The sequence below is a fragment of the Apus apus genome, chromosome 2 (genome assembly GCF_020740795.1).
Source record: "Apus apus isolate bApuApu2 chromosome 2, bApuApu2.pri.cur, whole genome shotgun sequence".
NCBI lineage: Eukaryota > Metazoa > Chordata > Aves > Apodiformes > Apodidae > Apus > Apus apus.
In genome coordinates this window covers 22,133,107-22,149,989 of record NC_067283.1, presented here as the reverse complement: position 1 = coordinate 22,149,989, position 16,883 = coordinate 22,133,107, and the positions used below count along the sequence as shown (strand labels likewise).

The window sequence follows — 16,883 nt, the reverse complement described above, 5'->3', positions numbered from 1 at the left end:
TTGAAGATCAAAGTACAAATCTGTATTTTTATTGATTTGGCAGCGTTGCGTATGGAGAAAAAAATGTACTAGTTAAACCAGTACATTGTCATATACTGCTCCAGTTACAAAAACACCCAGGACTTTCATAGAGCTACAAAAGTATCATACTTCATGGTTTTCCCCCAAATGATGATATCCACGCGAAGTAAATAGCAAAGATACTCAAGTTTGTATCCTTCATTCTCTTACACTGACAAACATACAACACCACTTAATAAATAGAAATGCAGCAGTTCTTCCACATAATAGCAAATATTTTTGTACCCTAATGCACCACTTAAGTTCAGTTTGTACAAAACAGTCTTTTCTACAGAGTGGAAAAAAAATACCTTCTTCTCATCAAGGTGCAAGCTAAGCTTTGAAACTTAAATGAATGTGCTTTTATTCTTTTCATGACAATAACAGAGTTTCATGGACCTCCTGATCTATCTGAAAATGCATAAATTTGGTCACATATGGATGTCTTCATTGTTCAGGTTTAATGGACTATTTCAGTATCACCAAAGTTGTGCTTTTACTCCTCTTGAACCATACTGGCGACCAAATCAATTGAAACCATGACCTCAGAGTTCTAGAAACATAAGCGTCCTCATTGTAATACAAGACCAACCTAAAGGAAGAACAAAAAGATAGTCTTTTAGATTAAATATGGCAATAAATCTAAATAGTTTTCTGCCCCTCAATTATGGATCTTAAATATGACTCATTTAAAAACATATTTTAAATCTTCTGACCATTTTGGCCAGTGTAGATTAATGTACCATTATACCTAACAGAATTCAGAAGCTCTCTTTTTTTCTCCCTTACCTTTTCAGATTCCATGCCAGGACACCTCCAATTGTACAAATAATACTGCAAATTTCCATCTCCAATCCCAAACTTGAGTTTTTCCAGGAATGTTTTGTTCTCCATTAAGTCTAGTGCATTGAACACATCAAATCCTTTCTGGCAATAGCAAAAAAAAAAAAGTTATTTAAATTTTACTTTCTAAACTTTCAGATGATGCACAAATGATACTTTACACAGTGGTACACAAAATCCAAGAGACCAGGCTAATGAAGTGTATGAAAAAGACAGTAAGAAATCTTGCCTTTTAATTAGATACATGCACAAAGAAATTTTCCCAATAAAAAGCGAAGTAGAAGGCACAACTGTGCTTGATTATTATCTCCAAAAGTGTAGGGATTTCAAAGCCACTTTCAGGGGAAAAGGTCTGAAGAATCCTTGAGGCATTATCCATTATTTTATCTGTACAGGTATGCATTTTTTTTTACAGTCACAGACAGTGCTTTGACACACACAGCCTATTCCAGCTAAAGCTGCATAAATCCAGCTTACGGTATTTTTCAGCCGTTTATCATTCTGTTGATGATAAATATATTTCTGCAGTTTGGTCCTCTTCTGAAATCCCACTGCCTTTAGAACTCCCCTCTTTCACACGTTACTCCTCCTCCCCTACTCATGCACCCTCATACCAACTCCTTTTTCCATCAACCTCCTGGATTCATCACTAAAAGAGCTGTTTTGCTCTCGGAACAGCCCCATAGCTGAATTAGTCTCTGGGTTCTGTGCAGCAACATAACCATAACAAAATCCCAACTCAACGTGAACTCTTAACAAGCAACATAAAAGAAACATCAGTTTAGCCACCACAATGACAATCGTCACGAGTGAAAAGCTGAATTTGCTTGGGTGTCTGGATATAAAAGTCCACTTATTTGCAATTAACTGCAAGAGAGTCTGACCTAAGATCCTGGAGTCTTAACAGCACAAAGGCAGTGTGCCAGCAGGTCTTTCTATAACCTAGGATAAACAGAAGTTACAAAGCAATAATGCTCAGTTACTTAAGCACAAGAAGATGGTAAGGAACATTCCTTACTCAGTATAAAAACTAGATTATTTTTTTTTCTTTTAAAGAAGCACCCCATGTTAGAAAAAATAGGAGGTTGAAGAAAAAGAGCATTTTAAGCTCTCCATCAGTTTAGGACTATTTAAAAGAAAGTCACAAAGCACAGACAGTGAGTTAGTAGGGTTCCTCACTGCCTTACATACAGATCGTTCTGTGTGCAGAGGAAGCCATACTAAGTCAAATGTGCTGTGAAAAACACACAGAAACAAGATGAATAAGGTGGTAAGGATTTGACACTTGGCATCTAAAGAAGTTAATTTTGAAATATTCCAACAACAGACCGTGAAAGAAATTTCAGAAGGCATAAAGAGGGGGGGAAAAAGAGACACACTGTAGATACAGACACACTAATGAAGCTCTGCAATTAAGCACTCAATATTCAAATAAATTATAAAGTCTAGGGATGTAGTTTTTATCAAATATCTAAACATCAACAGATTAGGTTCAGGTAAATGTCTTCTGAGAGGTAAAAAACTGTTTCTGTTCAAAGATACTTGCTCCATAGCTCTGGCAGACCATTAGAGCAGACTCAGAAGTGAATTTGTTCCCTGTTATAAGTTCTATCTTGTTCTTGATCTAGAAACCCAGTCTCTTCAGCAACTAAATACCCAGGGTTTGGAGCCGGATTATCCAGCTGCAAAATCCCACTCTCTACATGCAGGATACATAGAACCTAAGTGCATAACTCCATATTTTGAGTTTTGCTTTGGAGTTCAGGCATTTTGTCCTATTAATTGCCACAATTTTACCGCACTTAGTTCTAAGCTAACTTTATATAGTGTAACATGAAGACAAAAATCAACATTAATCTGCCACACAAACCCTGAAAACAATTTGCTGACTTGAATTGTACCTCCAAAATGCATTCTTTTGGAGTACAAACAGGACTGTGGTGGGATGTGCCCAGCCAAGGGCCAAAAACACCCACGTAGCCTTTCGCTCTCCCAGGGGATGGGGAGAAAATAGAAGGAAGGCAAGACGACTTGTGAATCAAAATGCAATTACAGTTCAATAGCGAAAGCAAAAGCTGCACACACAAGCAAAGCAAAAAGAAGAATTCATTCACTACTTCCCATCAGCAGGAAGGTGTCAAGCCAATTCCTGGAAAACAAGGTCTCAGCATGCATAATGGTTGTTTGGGAAGATAAATGCTGTAACCAGGAGCATCCTCCCTTCCTCCTCCTTTCCTTCAGCCTTTTTTGCAGAGCACAACATCATATGGTGTGGAAAATCCCTCTGGTCAGTTGGGGTCTGCTGTCCTGCTGTGTCCCCTCCCAACTTCTTGCCCATCCTCAGCCTACTCACTGGGGGTGAAAGGGATAAAGCCTTGAGATTGTGCCAGCACTTTTCAGCAGTAGCCAAAACAGGCTGTTACCAGACCTGTTTCAGTCACAAATACAAACTGCAGCACTACATGAGCTGCTAGGAAGAAAGTTAACTCCATCCCAGCCAGACCAAATACATTTGGAAACACAAAGCTGTGAGTAGGACTGTATTTATAATTTCTCTTCCCTTGCCTCACCTTTCCTCCAAGAGGCAGATTTGCAAATGCAATTAGGCATCTAATGATGCAGACAGGCCAAGCAGGTACTCTGGGAATCCAGAAGTGTTGAAATGCCAGTGTTCTAACTATGTGATGATCCATTTGAAACAAAAGAATTGCATGTCACATTGAGAGAAACATGGACAGAGGAAGGTACAAAGCCTTGCAGTTAGACCATGTGACTGCTTCCTTACCTGTTCCATCCATGGCCTAGTAAATAGCCAGCCACTCAGCTCCCTATGCCATGCTTCAAATGGAAGCCAACTTTTATTCCTTTTTTCACTGTGACTTCTAAGAATAAGTAGTATTAGTATTTTTAGCCACTTCTGAAATCTATACTAGCCATCTTCCCACATCTTCACATATCTTAATACCTTTCAAAGTCTGCCTCTGAACTTCCTTTGGTTATTATTCTGGAGCCTGAATAATGGGGTTTTATGTTTCCAATAACTATCCAGGAGTTTTCCTTTCAGACTTCTTACTCAGCTCAATACCACTTATAGCTCAACAAGGCTCAGCAAGCAGCTCACACCACAGACACCGGCTCAGCTGCCATGCTGCGCAAACATGGCCGAGACCGACACGTTGAAGACTCTGCAGCTGCTTTCACACAGCCTGAAGTCTGAACAGATACAGCCTTTGAAGACCATCACTGGCTTCACAAAGGATCAACATGGAAACCTCTACGCCACGTGCAGTGCAGATGGCTCTGAACAAGGCCAGCTGGAGCACATCCAGCCTTCTCTTGCATTGAACACTCATCTAGTAGGTGTAACACCACAAGCAGCTGGGAGGGTCAAGCCTCAAGCATCAGGACAGAAAACGTGCCGGGGCTTTGCAGCGTGTTGGAAACAGCTGCTTGAGTAGATACCATGGACTGGATGAAGCCTGTGCAGGGCTGTGAAGTGCCAGGACTAAAGAGGTCTCTGAGAATTCATTCAGAGTGCTGGGATGTGCATCCCCTACACAGCTCTGTACCACAGACTATACTGCCATTGGTGTTTGCACTGCACTCCCCTGAGACCCTGATGATTAAGGGCTGAGTGCTAATTTTTCATCAGCCATCACTAAACTTTTACAATTCTTATGTTTAAAAACTTCATTATAGTCTCTTCCTTCCATTCAACTAAACCATCTATCAATGTAACTCCATGCATGAAGGTGTGCTTAAAAGCTACAAGAGGTCATCATCTAGAGAGCTCTAAACGCAGCAGTTAGTAACAAGATAAAATCATAAAGCTTGCACAAATGAATTTTAAAATTTTTTGGAAAACAAACAAACAAACAAAATTTATTTAATAGAACTTATTAACTCATCTCCAATGGAAAATACTTTAGTCATACTTTCCATTCTTCTGATACTTATTGAATATGGTCATCAGTATGCTCTCGGGTATTTACACAGTTCAGGCTATTGAAAACACTTGATCTTCATGCACTTGTCATACCCCAGCATCACTCAAAGTAAAAAAGCAAAAACAAGCATTGTGTTTCCTGTTTTAATATATATAGTACATGCCTCATCAACTGCACTCTGTGCTGTAGATAGTAAAAGAAAACTGAATGCAATGACATGGATTCACTGCTTCCAATTCTTACCTTGCCACCACTCCTAAGACCACTTTTGTGAAAGAAGGAGGAAAAAAAAACAACCAACCCACAGCTTACCAATTTAGCTATAATGAGTGCATCATTCATTAAATCCAAGAGGGGGGTCTCTGTATGAATATTGTAAAAGGAATAGGCAGCTTTGAGGCTTTTATGAACAGGATGGTGCATCACTGTTGAAGGTAATGTGTAGAAACTCAGGAAGTCTGTTAAAATACCATTTGAGCCCTACAAAATAAAACAAAGTCAATTAATAAGAAGTAATCACTCAGTTATTGGTTAGGCAAACATGGCCGTTCTACAGAAAATAAGTAATAAATGCAGCACAGTTTTGCACACCGTATTATGGTGTAACAGGTAATCTTGGCTAAGATGTGAAGAAACTGAATTCCTGCCAAGGATGCATCTATACACCAAAGCAAGACTGAAGCCTGAAATGGTCACTTCAGAAAAGGAAACAAACATCTAGGTTTTTCTAGTCTGTTTCACTAATAACATTTTGACAAGCAATTACCAAAGCATTTCAGTTTGTTTCCCCAGCCCAGCCTGCTACAAACAAAGCTCTAGTGATTATTAATCAAGCACAATCCACTTGCTAGACAACAGTGCTAAATCACATTGAAATTCTAACAAGACTGGTAGTCATCAGATGGTACTTATACAGAAATCTAAAGTATCCTACATCAACTTTCTTACTATTTCACATACCTAATGAAGTTTAACCATCTTCAAGAGTGTAGATCAGTTAGAAAAGGGAAATAATTATTACATGGGTTATGACTGACATGCTGAGCTCAAAAAAATTACCCAGATTTTCACTCCTATTCTGATTGGGTCTCTTGATATTTCCAAGAAGATAAGGCAAAGGAGACACACAAATGCTCATTTGCTTTATTTTCTGAATGACTGGTGCCCACTATTTGAGCTCAGTGAAGGACTTCACATGGATCCTTAAACTGATAGTACTTCCACATTAAAACTAAAAGAGTTGAACCCATCACATGCAAAAAAGCTATTGTCTTAGAGCAAGTATAGATTCTGTAGTGGAGATAAACTAACAACAAACAACAGAAAAGTTATTAAGCCACTCACTAAACTCAGAAGAATGATGAAAATATTAATTAAGGAATTATACAAAGTATTTTAAGATTTTAGCTCTGCATGTTACAAAGATAATTTTAAAATCTGATACTAGCTTCTCTGGGCCACACATCTTAAAAAGTTTTTTAGCACCAACAAACCCACATTTTGTACTGAAAAACTAGTTCAAGAGACAGTCTTAAACAAGCAAGCAAAGACTGCACCGCTCAGTTAAAAAGCATTGCCAAGGGCACACTCATGCTGATCTGCTGCTTGTGGACTTTTGTGTAGGCGTGAACTCCCTAACAAAGCCAAAACTGACCTAGGGAGCACGGCCCAGAGGCTGGAGAAGAATTTAAAGTGGAGAAAAAAGGAGGAACAATACATTAAATTAGACCATGGAGGAGCCCAATGAGCAAGTAGTAAACCCACTATCAAGTGGAGATAAAAGCTAAGATTGGACAACTCAGTAAGTTTCTAAATTCAGCTGAGACTCCTGCACAGATTCAGATTTCAGTGTGGGAACACTGAGCTTCACCAGCTGCACCTTCTGTAAGGAGCTGGCAGGTTTAAGGATGTTAATGCTGCCTTTTTTGAAATAACATTATCACTATAAACAAAGTAATACACTATCTACATACAGTGTCTGCAACTGACTTAACATGGACTCAAAGGGAAGAGTGTGTCTCTCTCAACTAGCTTTATGGCAGCTATTCCAACCATGCTGTGGAAATTTCCAATACAAATGCTAGACTGCTCCTTCCTGCACAGCTTATTTTGCAAGAAGTATTGCAACCAGCAGGTTGTAGGGTGGAAGTGGGGAGGGAAGAGTAGGTGGTAGGAATAGATGATACTCTCCATCTTGTTGGTGGACAAAGATAATAATTTTCAAGATAACTGAACTCCTGTCTGACAGTAACACACGACAGCACCAAGTGTAGTTTACTTTTTACACCTCTATTTTACATATACTCATGCATATACATGTGTATATACACATACATACAAATTTGTACACATACATACACACAGTCTTACACTGGAAAAAGCATACCTATTACTGAAACAGACTACAGAAAAACCTAAATCCCCCAGAAGATGCTTCTAACACTGGTTTTAAAAATAATGAATTTTGAAATGGTGCATAGCAGAAACTTGAGACACCTGGGAGAATTATACTGAATTTAAACAAATCCTTATCTCAGTCATTATATAAATTTTTAAATTTTTTTCTAAAAAAATTGAAAATCATTGCTTATTATCATGTCATATCTCTATGGGGACAAAAAAAAAGGAGGAATGCAGGTGTTTTTTTGCTGTAGTATTTCCAAGCTAGTGATATTTTGAGATTTCAAAATTCTTCTTTAAAAAACCCTGTTATAAGAGCACTGCAGTTTATCACAACAAAACATTTTCTCATTAACAGAATGAAATACTAAGAGCAAGGCTTGAATCATGCTACAAAATTCTATCTAGCTATAGCACACATTTTTCATACTGTTGGAATTTTAAGAACTTGATGCTGATATCAACTTTTATCAGTGGCATTAACATTTACATTCATTAAGTAATTAGGGTATGTTTTACCTCTACGACGTAAGTGTCAATAATATGATCCCGAGGCAGGAACCAGTGGGCTACCTCTGCTTCATCCATCACAGGAGCAAGATTAAACTGTTTCAAGTAAGTGTTGATTAATTCTTGTACTGCTTTAGTATCTTTTTGTTCCATTGGTCTCAGACCTGAAGTCTTTGTGGCCTTATTATAACAAAAGAAAAATAAATATTAAGATATTGTAAGGAAAACTGCATACACAGCAAAGGCTGAAAGTAGGTTATAGAGCCACTCCACTTGCTATAATGCATTCATTATTAGCCTACTTTATCCCAGCCACCTAATTCATTATGATACTTTACAAACGTCTTTCAATCAGAATTCCCTCTTTTCTAATTACTGAGACAGTCTGGAGCACTTCAATCTTTATATTTCATTATTGAAACAACTTCAAAGAGATACCACTGCCAACAGCCTAGACTTCACACATTTTATATTTTGGGGTTTTTTAGGTCAATCTTTATTTCTCATCTTCTTCTAAAATACCTAGGGCCCAGACACAGAAACAAGACATGAAAATCACAGTTAAGCTATAAACCAAAGTCAGCTGATTAAGTTTAATCAGAAATTACTTAACAAAAAAAAAAATCCACCTATTCCTCACACGTACAAATTCCCTTGCTAACTCAGCTTGCTATACAGGCACAACTGCCTCTCAAAACTTGAAATCAAAAACCTACAGTATTTAACAAATAAAGTTATTTATTTGACTTTAAACATCAGAAGAGGAAAAAAAAGTGCTTTCCAGTACTATGCAATTAATGTTTAAACAAGCAAAGGTGATTCAAGTTTTCTCCCTAGCTTTTGTTAGCTTTCCTAAATATTTCCTTTTTGGGAGGCTAAGGCTTGCTCTTCTCAGAGCTCATTCATCCTGCTTCATCTGTCTGAGCTACACTCTTCGGCACGTATCACATTAATCACGGCAATGTCAATTGCAAGAGCAGCCAGGTAGAGACTTGATTACTGAAAGCCTGAAATTAGTGTAGCTGATTATGGCCTGCTCAAAAGGCATTATTCTGGGGGTGGTTATTTATTGACATAGTCTGGGAATGAGCAGCCAGATAAAAAAGTCAAGGCATGTTTTGCCACAGCTCTGGCCTATGTAGTACATTTTAGTCTTCCTGCTTTCCTGAGCAGCCTGGGCAAATCATCTAGATTTTCAAATGCCCTGAATCCATAAGGGTGTTCAGCTGACTCTTGTCCTTATTCTAAACAAAGCCAAAATTTACCTCTTCCACAAAACTTCTTCCTCAAGAGACTAAACACTTAGGAAAAAAAAACAATCAACCCACAACTTTATTTTTTATATCTATAGGCCCATGCACAAACACAGCCTTCAGTGAGGGTGGTATTTATTAATTACAGTATGTATTATTTCTGCAAACCTTTTAAATTCAGACTGTTCAAGTCATTAGGAATGATTAATTCCTCTTAAAGGACAATGAGCTCCCAGTGGCAATAATATTGCAAGGACGCTAAGAGGCTAAAATGCAAGAAACAGTGCTTGGTGCTGAGGGACAGGACAGTGTGGCCTGAATGACCACATTCGTGCAACAGATTTTTATGATAACAGACTGAAACTGAGGATAAAGATCATCAACAGCACTTAAACCCTTTCTTAGGAAAAAAACCTTCAAAAATAACCCCCAAAAAACCAACCACCGAACAAACTGCAAAGCACAACACCTGAAGAGAAAATATTAGCACAAAGATTAAATATTTATTTTCCGTGGGAGAAGACCCCAAATCCAATAAAAAAAAAATAAACAAACAGCTGAGCATACAGACTCCTACATCACTTGGTTTTAAAAGTTCATTTTCAAAGCATGTTTTTTCTATTTGCATATCCCTATAGTATCTTTGCCTTAGCTACCTTTTAGGAAGGAGATACAATGTATTTGTTGTTTTCCATAATGTATTTTTCTGTTTAAATCTGGGGTTTATGATATAGGAAGATGATCTACTACACTTCTTTAGATGATTAAAAATGTCTTCAAGATCTGACGGATCTATATTTAGGTCTACAAGATTAAAACCTAATTAATTTGGTTATTAATTCTTAAGCTCTGCAAACTGCTGCCCTGCACGCAAGGGAGAACCTGCGTGTGCAGGCAGAGGCAGCATCCAGGCAGCGCAGGAAACGAGTCTCTCTGACAGCAGCAGGAGCTCGGATTGAGCCATGGCACATGCTCTGTACTGAGGACAGCTTAGTGTCAGATAGATATCTCAGATATATAAGCAGTAAGAGAACCTGCAGCATCGAGGTAAATATACCCAACAGGCACGACTGTCCAAAGTCATATAAATCATAACAAAGTACTACAAGTGAGGAAAAAAAGTTGTGGGTTTTTTAACCAAAAGGGAGGGTTTGTTTAAGTAAAGAAACATTTACTGATACAGTACAGGTAAAAGATACTCTGCAATCCCTACAAATAGAAAGGTAGCTTTTAAAAGCAAAGGAGTTATTTTCAATCATAAAGCCTAAACTAGCTTTTAAAGGCTATTAATTAGAGCAATGAGATTTTTTAATAGTACATCTCAGACGACTTACAGTGATGTACCCCATCATGGAACTGCATCCTAGGGCTTTTTGCCAGCCTAACTATTAGAGAAAATATTTGAGAAAAAGTACTTTTAACTAACTTAGATATGTCAGAACACTTTTTTTTTTCTTTTTTTTTTTCTGCTAGACCATGCAAATAAACAATATGCAACATACTGAAGTGGGTTTTGCTGAGCCAGAACAGAAAAAACTGTGAATTAGAGTGGAATCAACAATCCTGCTGTACTCGACCAACCTTCTGATGGACTTCTCTGAGAATTTTAAGACAAGAACTGTTAATTTTCTGTTCCAGTAATCCTTTACCAGATTAATCATACCAAGAATAGTCAGTCTTACACAACTTCAACTCAATCCTTCATGTTTAGGAAGTCAGTGTTTTCGGTTTTTCTTTGTTTAAGGCTTTTAGGTCAAAAAATTACATTCTCTCTATATACGGATCTACATTTCCAGCAATAGTCCCTCTTGTTTAGTGTAGCCCTTAAGGTCTTTTTCATCAACCAGATTTTCTTTTTTTTTTTTTTTTAATGTCCTGCACACACTGCCTTTCCACAGAAAAGCCTGTGCTGCCAGAGACAGATGGAAGGTTATTTTGGGCCTCACAGTAACTGTGGGGATTCTCTAGAAGTAACACTGCTTACATCAGGAAGTCTGTAGAGCTTCATTGTTCTTTGTAGAGTCATGTTTCTACTCAAATGTGAAAATTTCACCTCCACCAGTTTTCTGGGATTCAATGATCGATGCCAATACCTGAAAATCAAATTAATAATGAGTTAAACAGTATTGTAAGTGTCTGCTTTACTTGCATCCCTTTCCCTACTTTCTTGCGTTACTCCTTCTCCTCTCCAAATTTGTTTCTCAGCAAGCCTGTACTATGTCTGCAAGAAGCTTGAGCAATCAAAGATAAGGAAAAGCTATAACCAAACAATGGCTTTTAAAGATACCGGCTATCACCATGCTTTGAATCCAAGCAAATGCTTTTTTTTACAGAATGAGTAATCACAGGGCTAAACATTTTAGCACTTGCCATAGCCCTGACAATCTCACTATACTTACACAGTAACATTTATTTTCTTGTACAGACAGGACCCCCTGCTCATGTCCAAGGAGTTCATTTAAGGAGATTTCTTCCTAGGAGATCACAGTGCAACAGAACATCCCTGGTTACTCCAAGACAACATGATTGTTTTGGCTTTTTCCTTAGAGAAATTTAGAAGTGTTGGGTGTTGATAGGTATAAACACAACTTGAAATGAAAAAGCACCCTGTCCTCCAGGATAGACAACTGAACTAACACTGCTGAAACTTAACTTCTCCCAGTAGAAATAAAAAACACTCCGAACAAACAAGATTCTATGTGGTTACATAGAACTCCTCTCACATGACAGTTTTCCAAACTTTATTAAACGCTGATCAAGTTCTCCTTTCTCCACGGAAGAAGAGCATATTTCAAAAAAAGCAAATCATACAATTCCCAGAAATGATCTGCCATCTTTGGCAAGCAACCAGGTCAACAGGGAAGTGTCCCAGCAGGGAAACAGGCCACTTGAAAAACACAGGTATACAATGTTGTCACTGCTAGCTTGGCTTCCACCAGAACGTTAACAGAAACATCTATTAGTCTATTTAAGGTATGATAAACAAACACAAAATTTGATTATAATCTAAAAAGCTGTTTTATCCAAGGCATTGCGGGGGGGATAATGGGCAGGAACCAGAATTACAAAGCAAACCACCCTGACAAACACTCGGGCCTTCACGTACTCAAGGCCACAACATATAATTTATTTGAATGTTACACTTTTATTATTTGTAGCCAACTGCACAAAATGTTATTTTAAATAACTGCTGTAGGAACTGATATTATTATCAACATCACCTAGGTTACCTGCAAGTGGCCACAGGTTTTGGGAGTACCACTCCAGCAGTGTAAACAGCCTGAAAAATTCCTTCCAGGTTTACTCTTCTGGTAATTTCCCGAATCAGTACAGGTGCTACCCGTTTAGATCTCAGCTTCTTATGGACACAAAGAAAATTGATTTCTACCATTTTCTTCACACTAAAAAGACATTAAATAATGAAAAAGTCAAAAAGAGTTGCACATCGTGTATTTTAATTTTCGTAATTGTAGTTTCCCATGTTGTGACCGAATAATTTGAGGTAAAAATAAACTAGCCTGTGACAAAGTACATCTGCAACAAATACTCATCTATGCTACTGACAGTGTAATAGCATATTATGCAATATGAAAGCTGTGGCTAAGATGTTTGCAACACTCCTTTTTCAGAGCTCTATCAAGATTTAACCAACTGCCTTACTTTAAGATGCTGAGTGGCATCCAGTCACAGGCTGCATGGTGTCATAATACTTTAAGACTGTCAGTGTATGAAGACCTGGCCAAGGACGTCCAGCTGACTGACTCCTTTAAATACCTTCCAGTAGGGTCAGAAAATTCTGTATCATTATCTGTATCATCCATAAATAAGAAAATTCCTTACTTATGTATTACTAGTCTTTATTGTAAGGAGCCCAAAAGAATTTCTGCAGGGGGAAAAAAAAAAAAAAAAGAGGGTAAAAAAAAATAAATCTCTGCTAAATACTCAGGACACTTCTGACTCTTGATGGTCACCAAGTCTCCTCTCTTTTGTAGTTCTCTATGGCAATGGATATCAGTTTAAGATTTGTTTCACGGTGTTATTATTTTACGAATACAAAAGTAACAGTAATTTTACCTGTCATAAATACGAATATTTGCAGGAATGGCACTTATGAATCCTACCAGTTTTTTGTTTGAAGACACTCTAACCCCACAGTGCCACTGGGGTAACCAACCTGGAGGACGTAGTGCCCTAGAATTGACAGAAATAATTACAAATTACTGCCTAAGAAGATGTAATTAAAACACCCTTCTTTGCACTCCAGCCTTAGAAGAATGTGGAACTCGCTACTCACCACAGAAGAAATTCAGGTGAATAATCAAACCTAAACATATTATCATCATCTTCTACATAATTCTCATTTAACAGTGTGTATAATTCCTTCAGCTGAAAACACAGACAAAAAAATCCAGTTTTATCCACACACATCAGTCAGAATAAGCTTCAATGATTTTAGATACACATACAAATTGTTTTACTTACAACTTCAGCATTGCTAAGATCCAATGTGTCCCACATAAAACCCTGTGGCAAAGAATATGGCTCTAGGCGGACATTGTCCTTATCTGGTTCAATTGCACCATGTGAAGTTATAACTTCATCTTTCAAGGGAGGAGGAAGGAAAAAAAAAAAGGAAAAAAAGAAAAAAAGAACAGTTACATTGCTGGCTTTCCTCATAGTTCTCAAAACTGCATTTAATTCATGTAATGGTATTTTCTCATAATTGTGTGATAGAAACTTGAAGCTTTTAAAAAATGCTGAAAAAAGAATTAGTATTATTAGCTTATAACACTTCTCATTTTCACAGATTGAGGTCAGACTAATTATTATCTCATCGGAATACCTATATATATGCATATAACTACTCTACCTCCACTGATACCCAGTATTTCATAACACAGGACATCGATTTAGAAGCACATGCACAGCATTTAGCCAGCCATGAGACTCACGGTCTCCTCACAAGAAACATGTTCTACACACAGCCAACAAGCTCAGTTCCTGTTTGCCACTGACTTGAACAGACCTGAACTCAACAGCATTACTCAGGAGCAGCGGAATGGCAAAGCCAGGGCATTTAAAGGGAGGCTGCTGAAACGTGAAACTTGTTCCTACAATCCTACATGAAAGCGTGCTTTCTTCTCCTCCCTTACCCTTAAAATCCTGGTCCTTCAGTATAAAGCTATAAACAGATGCTGTTCCTCTTCTCTGGAGCAGCACCTGCCAAATCATAGAATTATTTAGGTTGGAAAAGACCCTTAAAGTCACTAACTCCAACCAGTAACCTAACACTGCCTGGTCCACCACTAAACCATGTTCCTAAGCACCACATCTACATGTCTCTCAAATACCTCCAGGGATGCTGACTCAAAGGGTTTCCTGGGCAGTCTGTTCCAATGCCTGGCAACCCTTTGGGTGAAGAAATCTTCCCTAATATGCAATCCAAACCTTCCCTGGCACAACTTGACGCCATTTCCTCTTTTCCTATCACTTGCTCCCTGGGAGAAGAGACCAACCCCCAAACCTTGCTACAACTTCCTTTCAGGTAATTGCAGAGGGCTATAAGGTCTCCCCTGAGCCTCCTTTTCTGCAGGCTAAATAACCCCAGTTCCCTCAGATGCTATTCGTAAGACTTGTACTCTTAGACCCTCCACCAGCTCCACTGCCCTTCTATGGACATGCTCCAGCAACTCAATGTCCTTCTTGTAGTGAGGAGCCCAAAACTGAACACAGTGTATGAAATGCAATCTCATCAGTGCCAAGTACAGGGAGAAAACCACTTCCCTATGGTCCTGCTGGCCATACTACTACTGATACCACCCAGGATGCTGTTTGCCTACTTGGCCATCTCAGCACGCTGCCAGCTCATATTCAACCTGGCTATCAAACAACACAACACCCCCAGGTCCTTTCCAGCCACTCTTCCCCAAGCCTGCAGTGTTCCATGGGGCTGTTGTGACTCAAGTGCAGGGCCCAGCACTTGGCCTTGTTGAATCTCATACAATTGGCCTTGGCCTATGGATCCAGCTTGTCAAGGTCCCTCTGTGGAGCCTTCCCTACCCTCAGGCAGATCAACACTCCAACCCAACTTGGCATCATTCGCAAACTTTCAGAGGGCGTACCTGATGCCCTTCTCCAGATCACTGATAAATATATAAAAGAGAACTGGCCCCAACACTGAGCCCTGGGGAACATCACTTGTGACCAGTTGCCAACTGGGCTGAATTACATTCACCACAACTCTCAGCCATTCAGCCAGGATTTTAGCCAGAAGAGTATGCCTGTCCAAGCCATGAGCAGCCAGTTTCTCCTGTGGAATGCTGTGGAAACATCATAAAGGCTTTACTGAAGTCTAGGTAGACAACATCCACAGCTTTTCCCTCATCCACCAAATGGGTCACCTTGTCATAGAAGGCGATCAGGTTAGTAAAGCAGAATTTGCCTGTCATAAACCCATGCTGACTGGGCCTGATTGCCTTGTCCTGTAGGTGCCATGGGATGGCACTCAAGACAATCTAGTCCATAACCTCCCCCAGCACTGAGGTCAACCCTATCATCATCTTCACCAAGCTCTAGACAGACAAATGTTCCTTTGTAACACAAACTTCTCCCAAATGATGTGGAACCTTGATGAATAGTTATGGCCTGTTGTCCAGTTTGGAAGGTCATCATTACCAGCATCTTTACACAAACCCTGGAAAGTATCAGCAGCCTAAATGTTACTGCCACTACATTGCAGACTTAGCCTAACTAAAGGACCTATTCCTAACAACCTTAACTAGAAGACACGGGGATTCTGAAGTCAACTTAATTCAAAAATCACTACAGCTATTTCTTGAATCAACAGATCATTTTTTTCCTCCAAAACACGTCTAGCACATCACATAGTGAAGATCTCCCAGTATGTTCATCCAGCAGATAAAGTAAAAGCTTAAAAAAAAAAAATCAACAGGATCAAGAAGCAATTAATAAACACTGTTGAACAAAACTTCTGCCAGCCAAATTCAACAAAGCATATTTCTACTGAACAACACTAACAAATCATTTTTAGAGACAACGTGTTAGTCCTTTTAGGCCGGCAAGTGACAGACTCTCATCTCTATAGAAGCACTGCAAGATACACTGACTAACCTGAACTGAAATCCTGGAACTGCTGTGCAGACACCTGAACTGCTCTGATAAAGCTTTGTTATGGACAGAGTGTTTTGTTTATTTACACGTCAAGTTTAGGCTCTTCCTCCACCTAGGCAAGATTACTGTAACAATAACTACCATTAGTTTACAGAGCTATCTGGATAGAATTTGTATGGTGTAGTGCCAGCGCAAGTCAGTTCAATCCAGTGGAAAAATATTACATCCAGGGACTCTGCTCTGGACTTCTCTATGCAAGATAAGTCAGGGAGAAATGAGATCACTACGGATTAAACTATAGAAAAGGATTAATGTGAAAAGCTGTCCTGCAGAGAGAGAGAGAGAGAGAGCGAGCAAGCAGATTGCTCCTGTGCTTTAGACTGTACCTTCATTCTGCTTATTCTACACCAGTCTCCAGTGTCATGGAGAGAAACCTGCAGAACAGAACAGTGACAGCTATTGCACTGAGACTGCTTTACTTGTGGGGTCCCTAAGTTTCATTGGGACTGAAGAACTACAACTGCTTAATTTGAAGATAATGAAGGGGGAAGAGGAAGGTTCAGAAAGCAACTCACAAAAAGCAAGAGAGTCAGCAACTATCTTCTCCAGCAAAGTCTAAGATTTACCAACTGTGTTATCAGGGATCAGACCAGTATCAAAAGTAATCTGCCAAATTCCTTACAAAATTAAAAGCAAGGAGAGGTCATCTCACCATCTCACTTGGCACCAAGAACAGAGA

General features: G+C 38.9%; 1 protein-coding gene across 2 annotated transcripts in view; it reads right to left on the bottom strand.

Moving 5' to 3' along the window:
• Positions 1-16,883, bottom strand: part of NMT2 (N-myristoyltransferase 2) — a 31,391-nt gene continuing 14,508 nt past the window's right edge. For both annotated transcript variants that reach the window (XM_051609810.1, XM_051609811.1), the window contains exons 4-12: positions 13,496-13,614; positions 13,308-13,399; positions 13,088-13,204; positions 12,244-12,414; positions 10,998-11,106; positions 7,770-7,940; positions 5,163-5,330; positions 850-987; positions 1-652 (exon numbers count right to left, since the gene is read on the bottom strand). In XM_051609810.1, the coding sequence (XP_051465770.1) occupies positions 632-652; positions 850-987; positions 5,163-5,330; positions 7,770-7,940; positions 10,998-11,106; positions 12,244-12,414; positions 13,088-13,204; positions 13,308-13,399; positions 13,496-13,614 (1,106 nt within the window). In that variant the 3' untranslated portion in view covers positions 1-631. The remainder of the gene's footprint in view (positions 653-849; positions 988-5,162; positions 5,331-7,769; positions 7,941-10,997; positions 11,107-12,243; positions 12,415-13,087; positions 13,205-13,307; positions 13,400-13,495; positions 13,615-16,883) is intronic.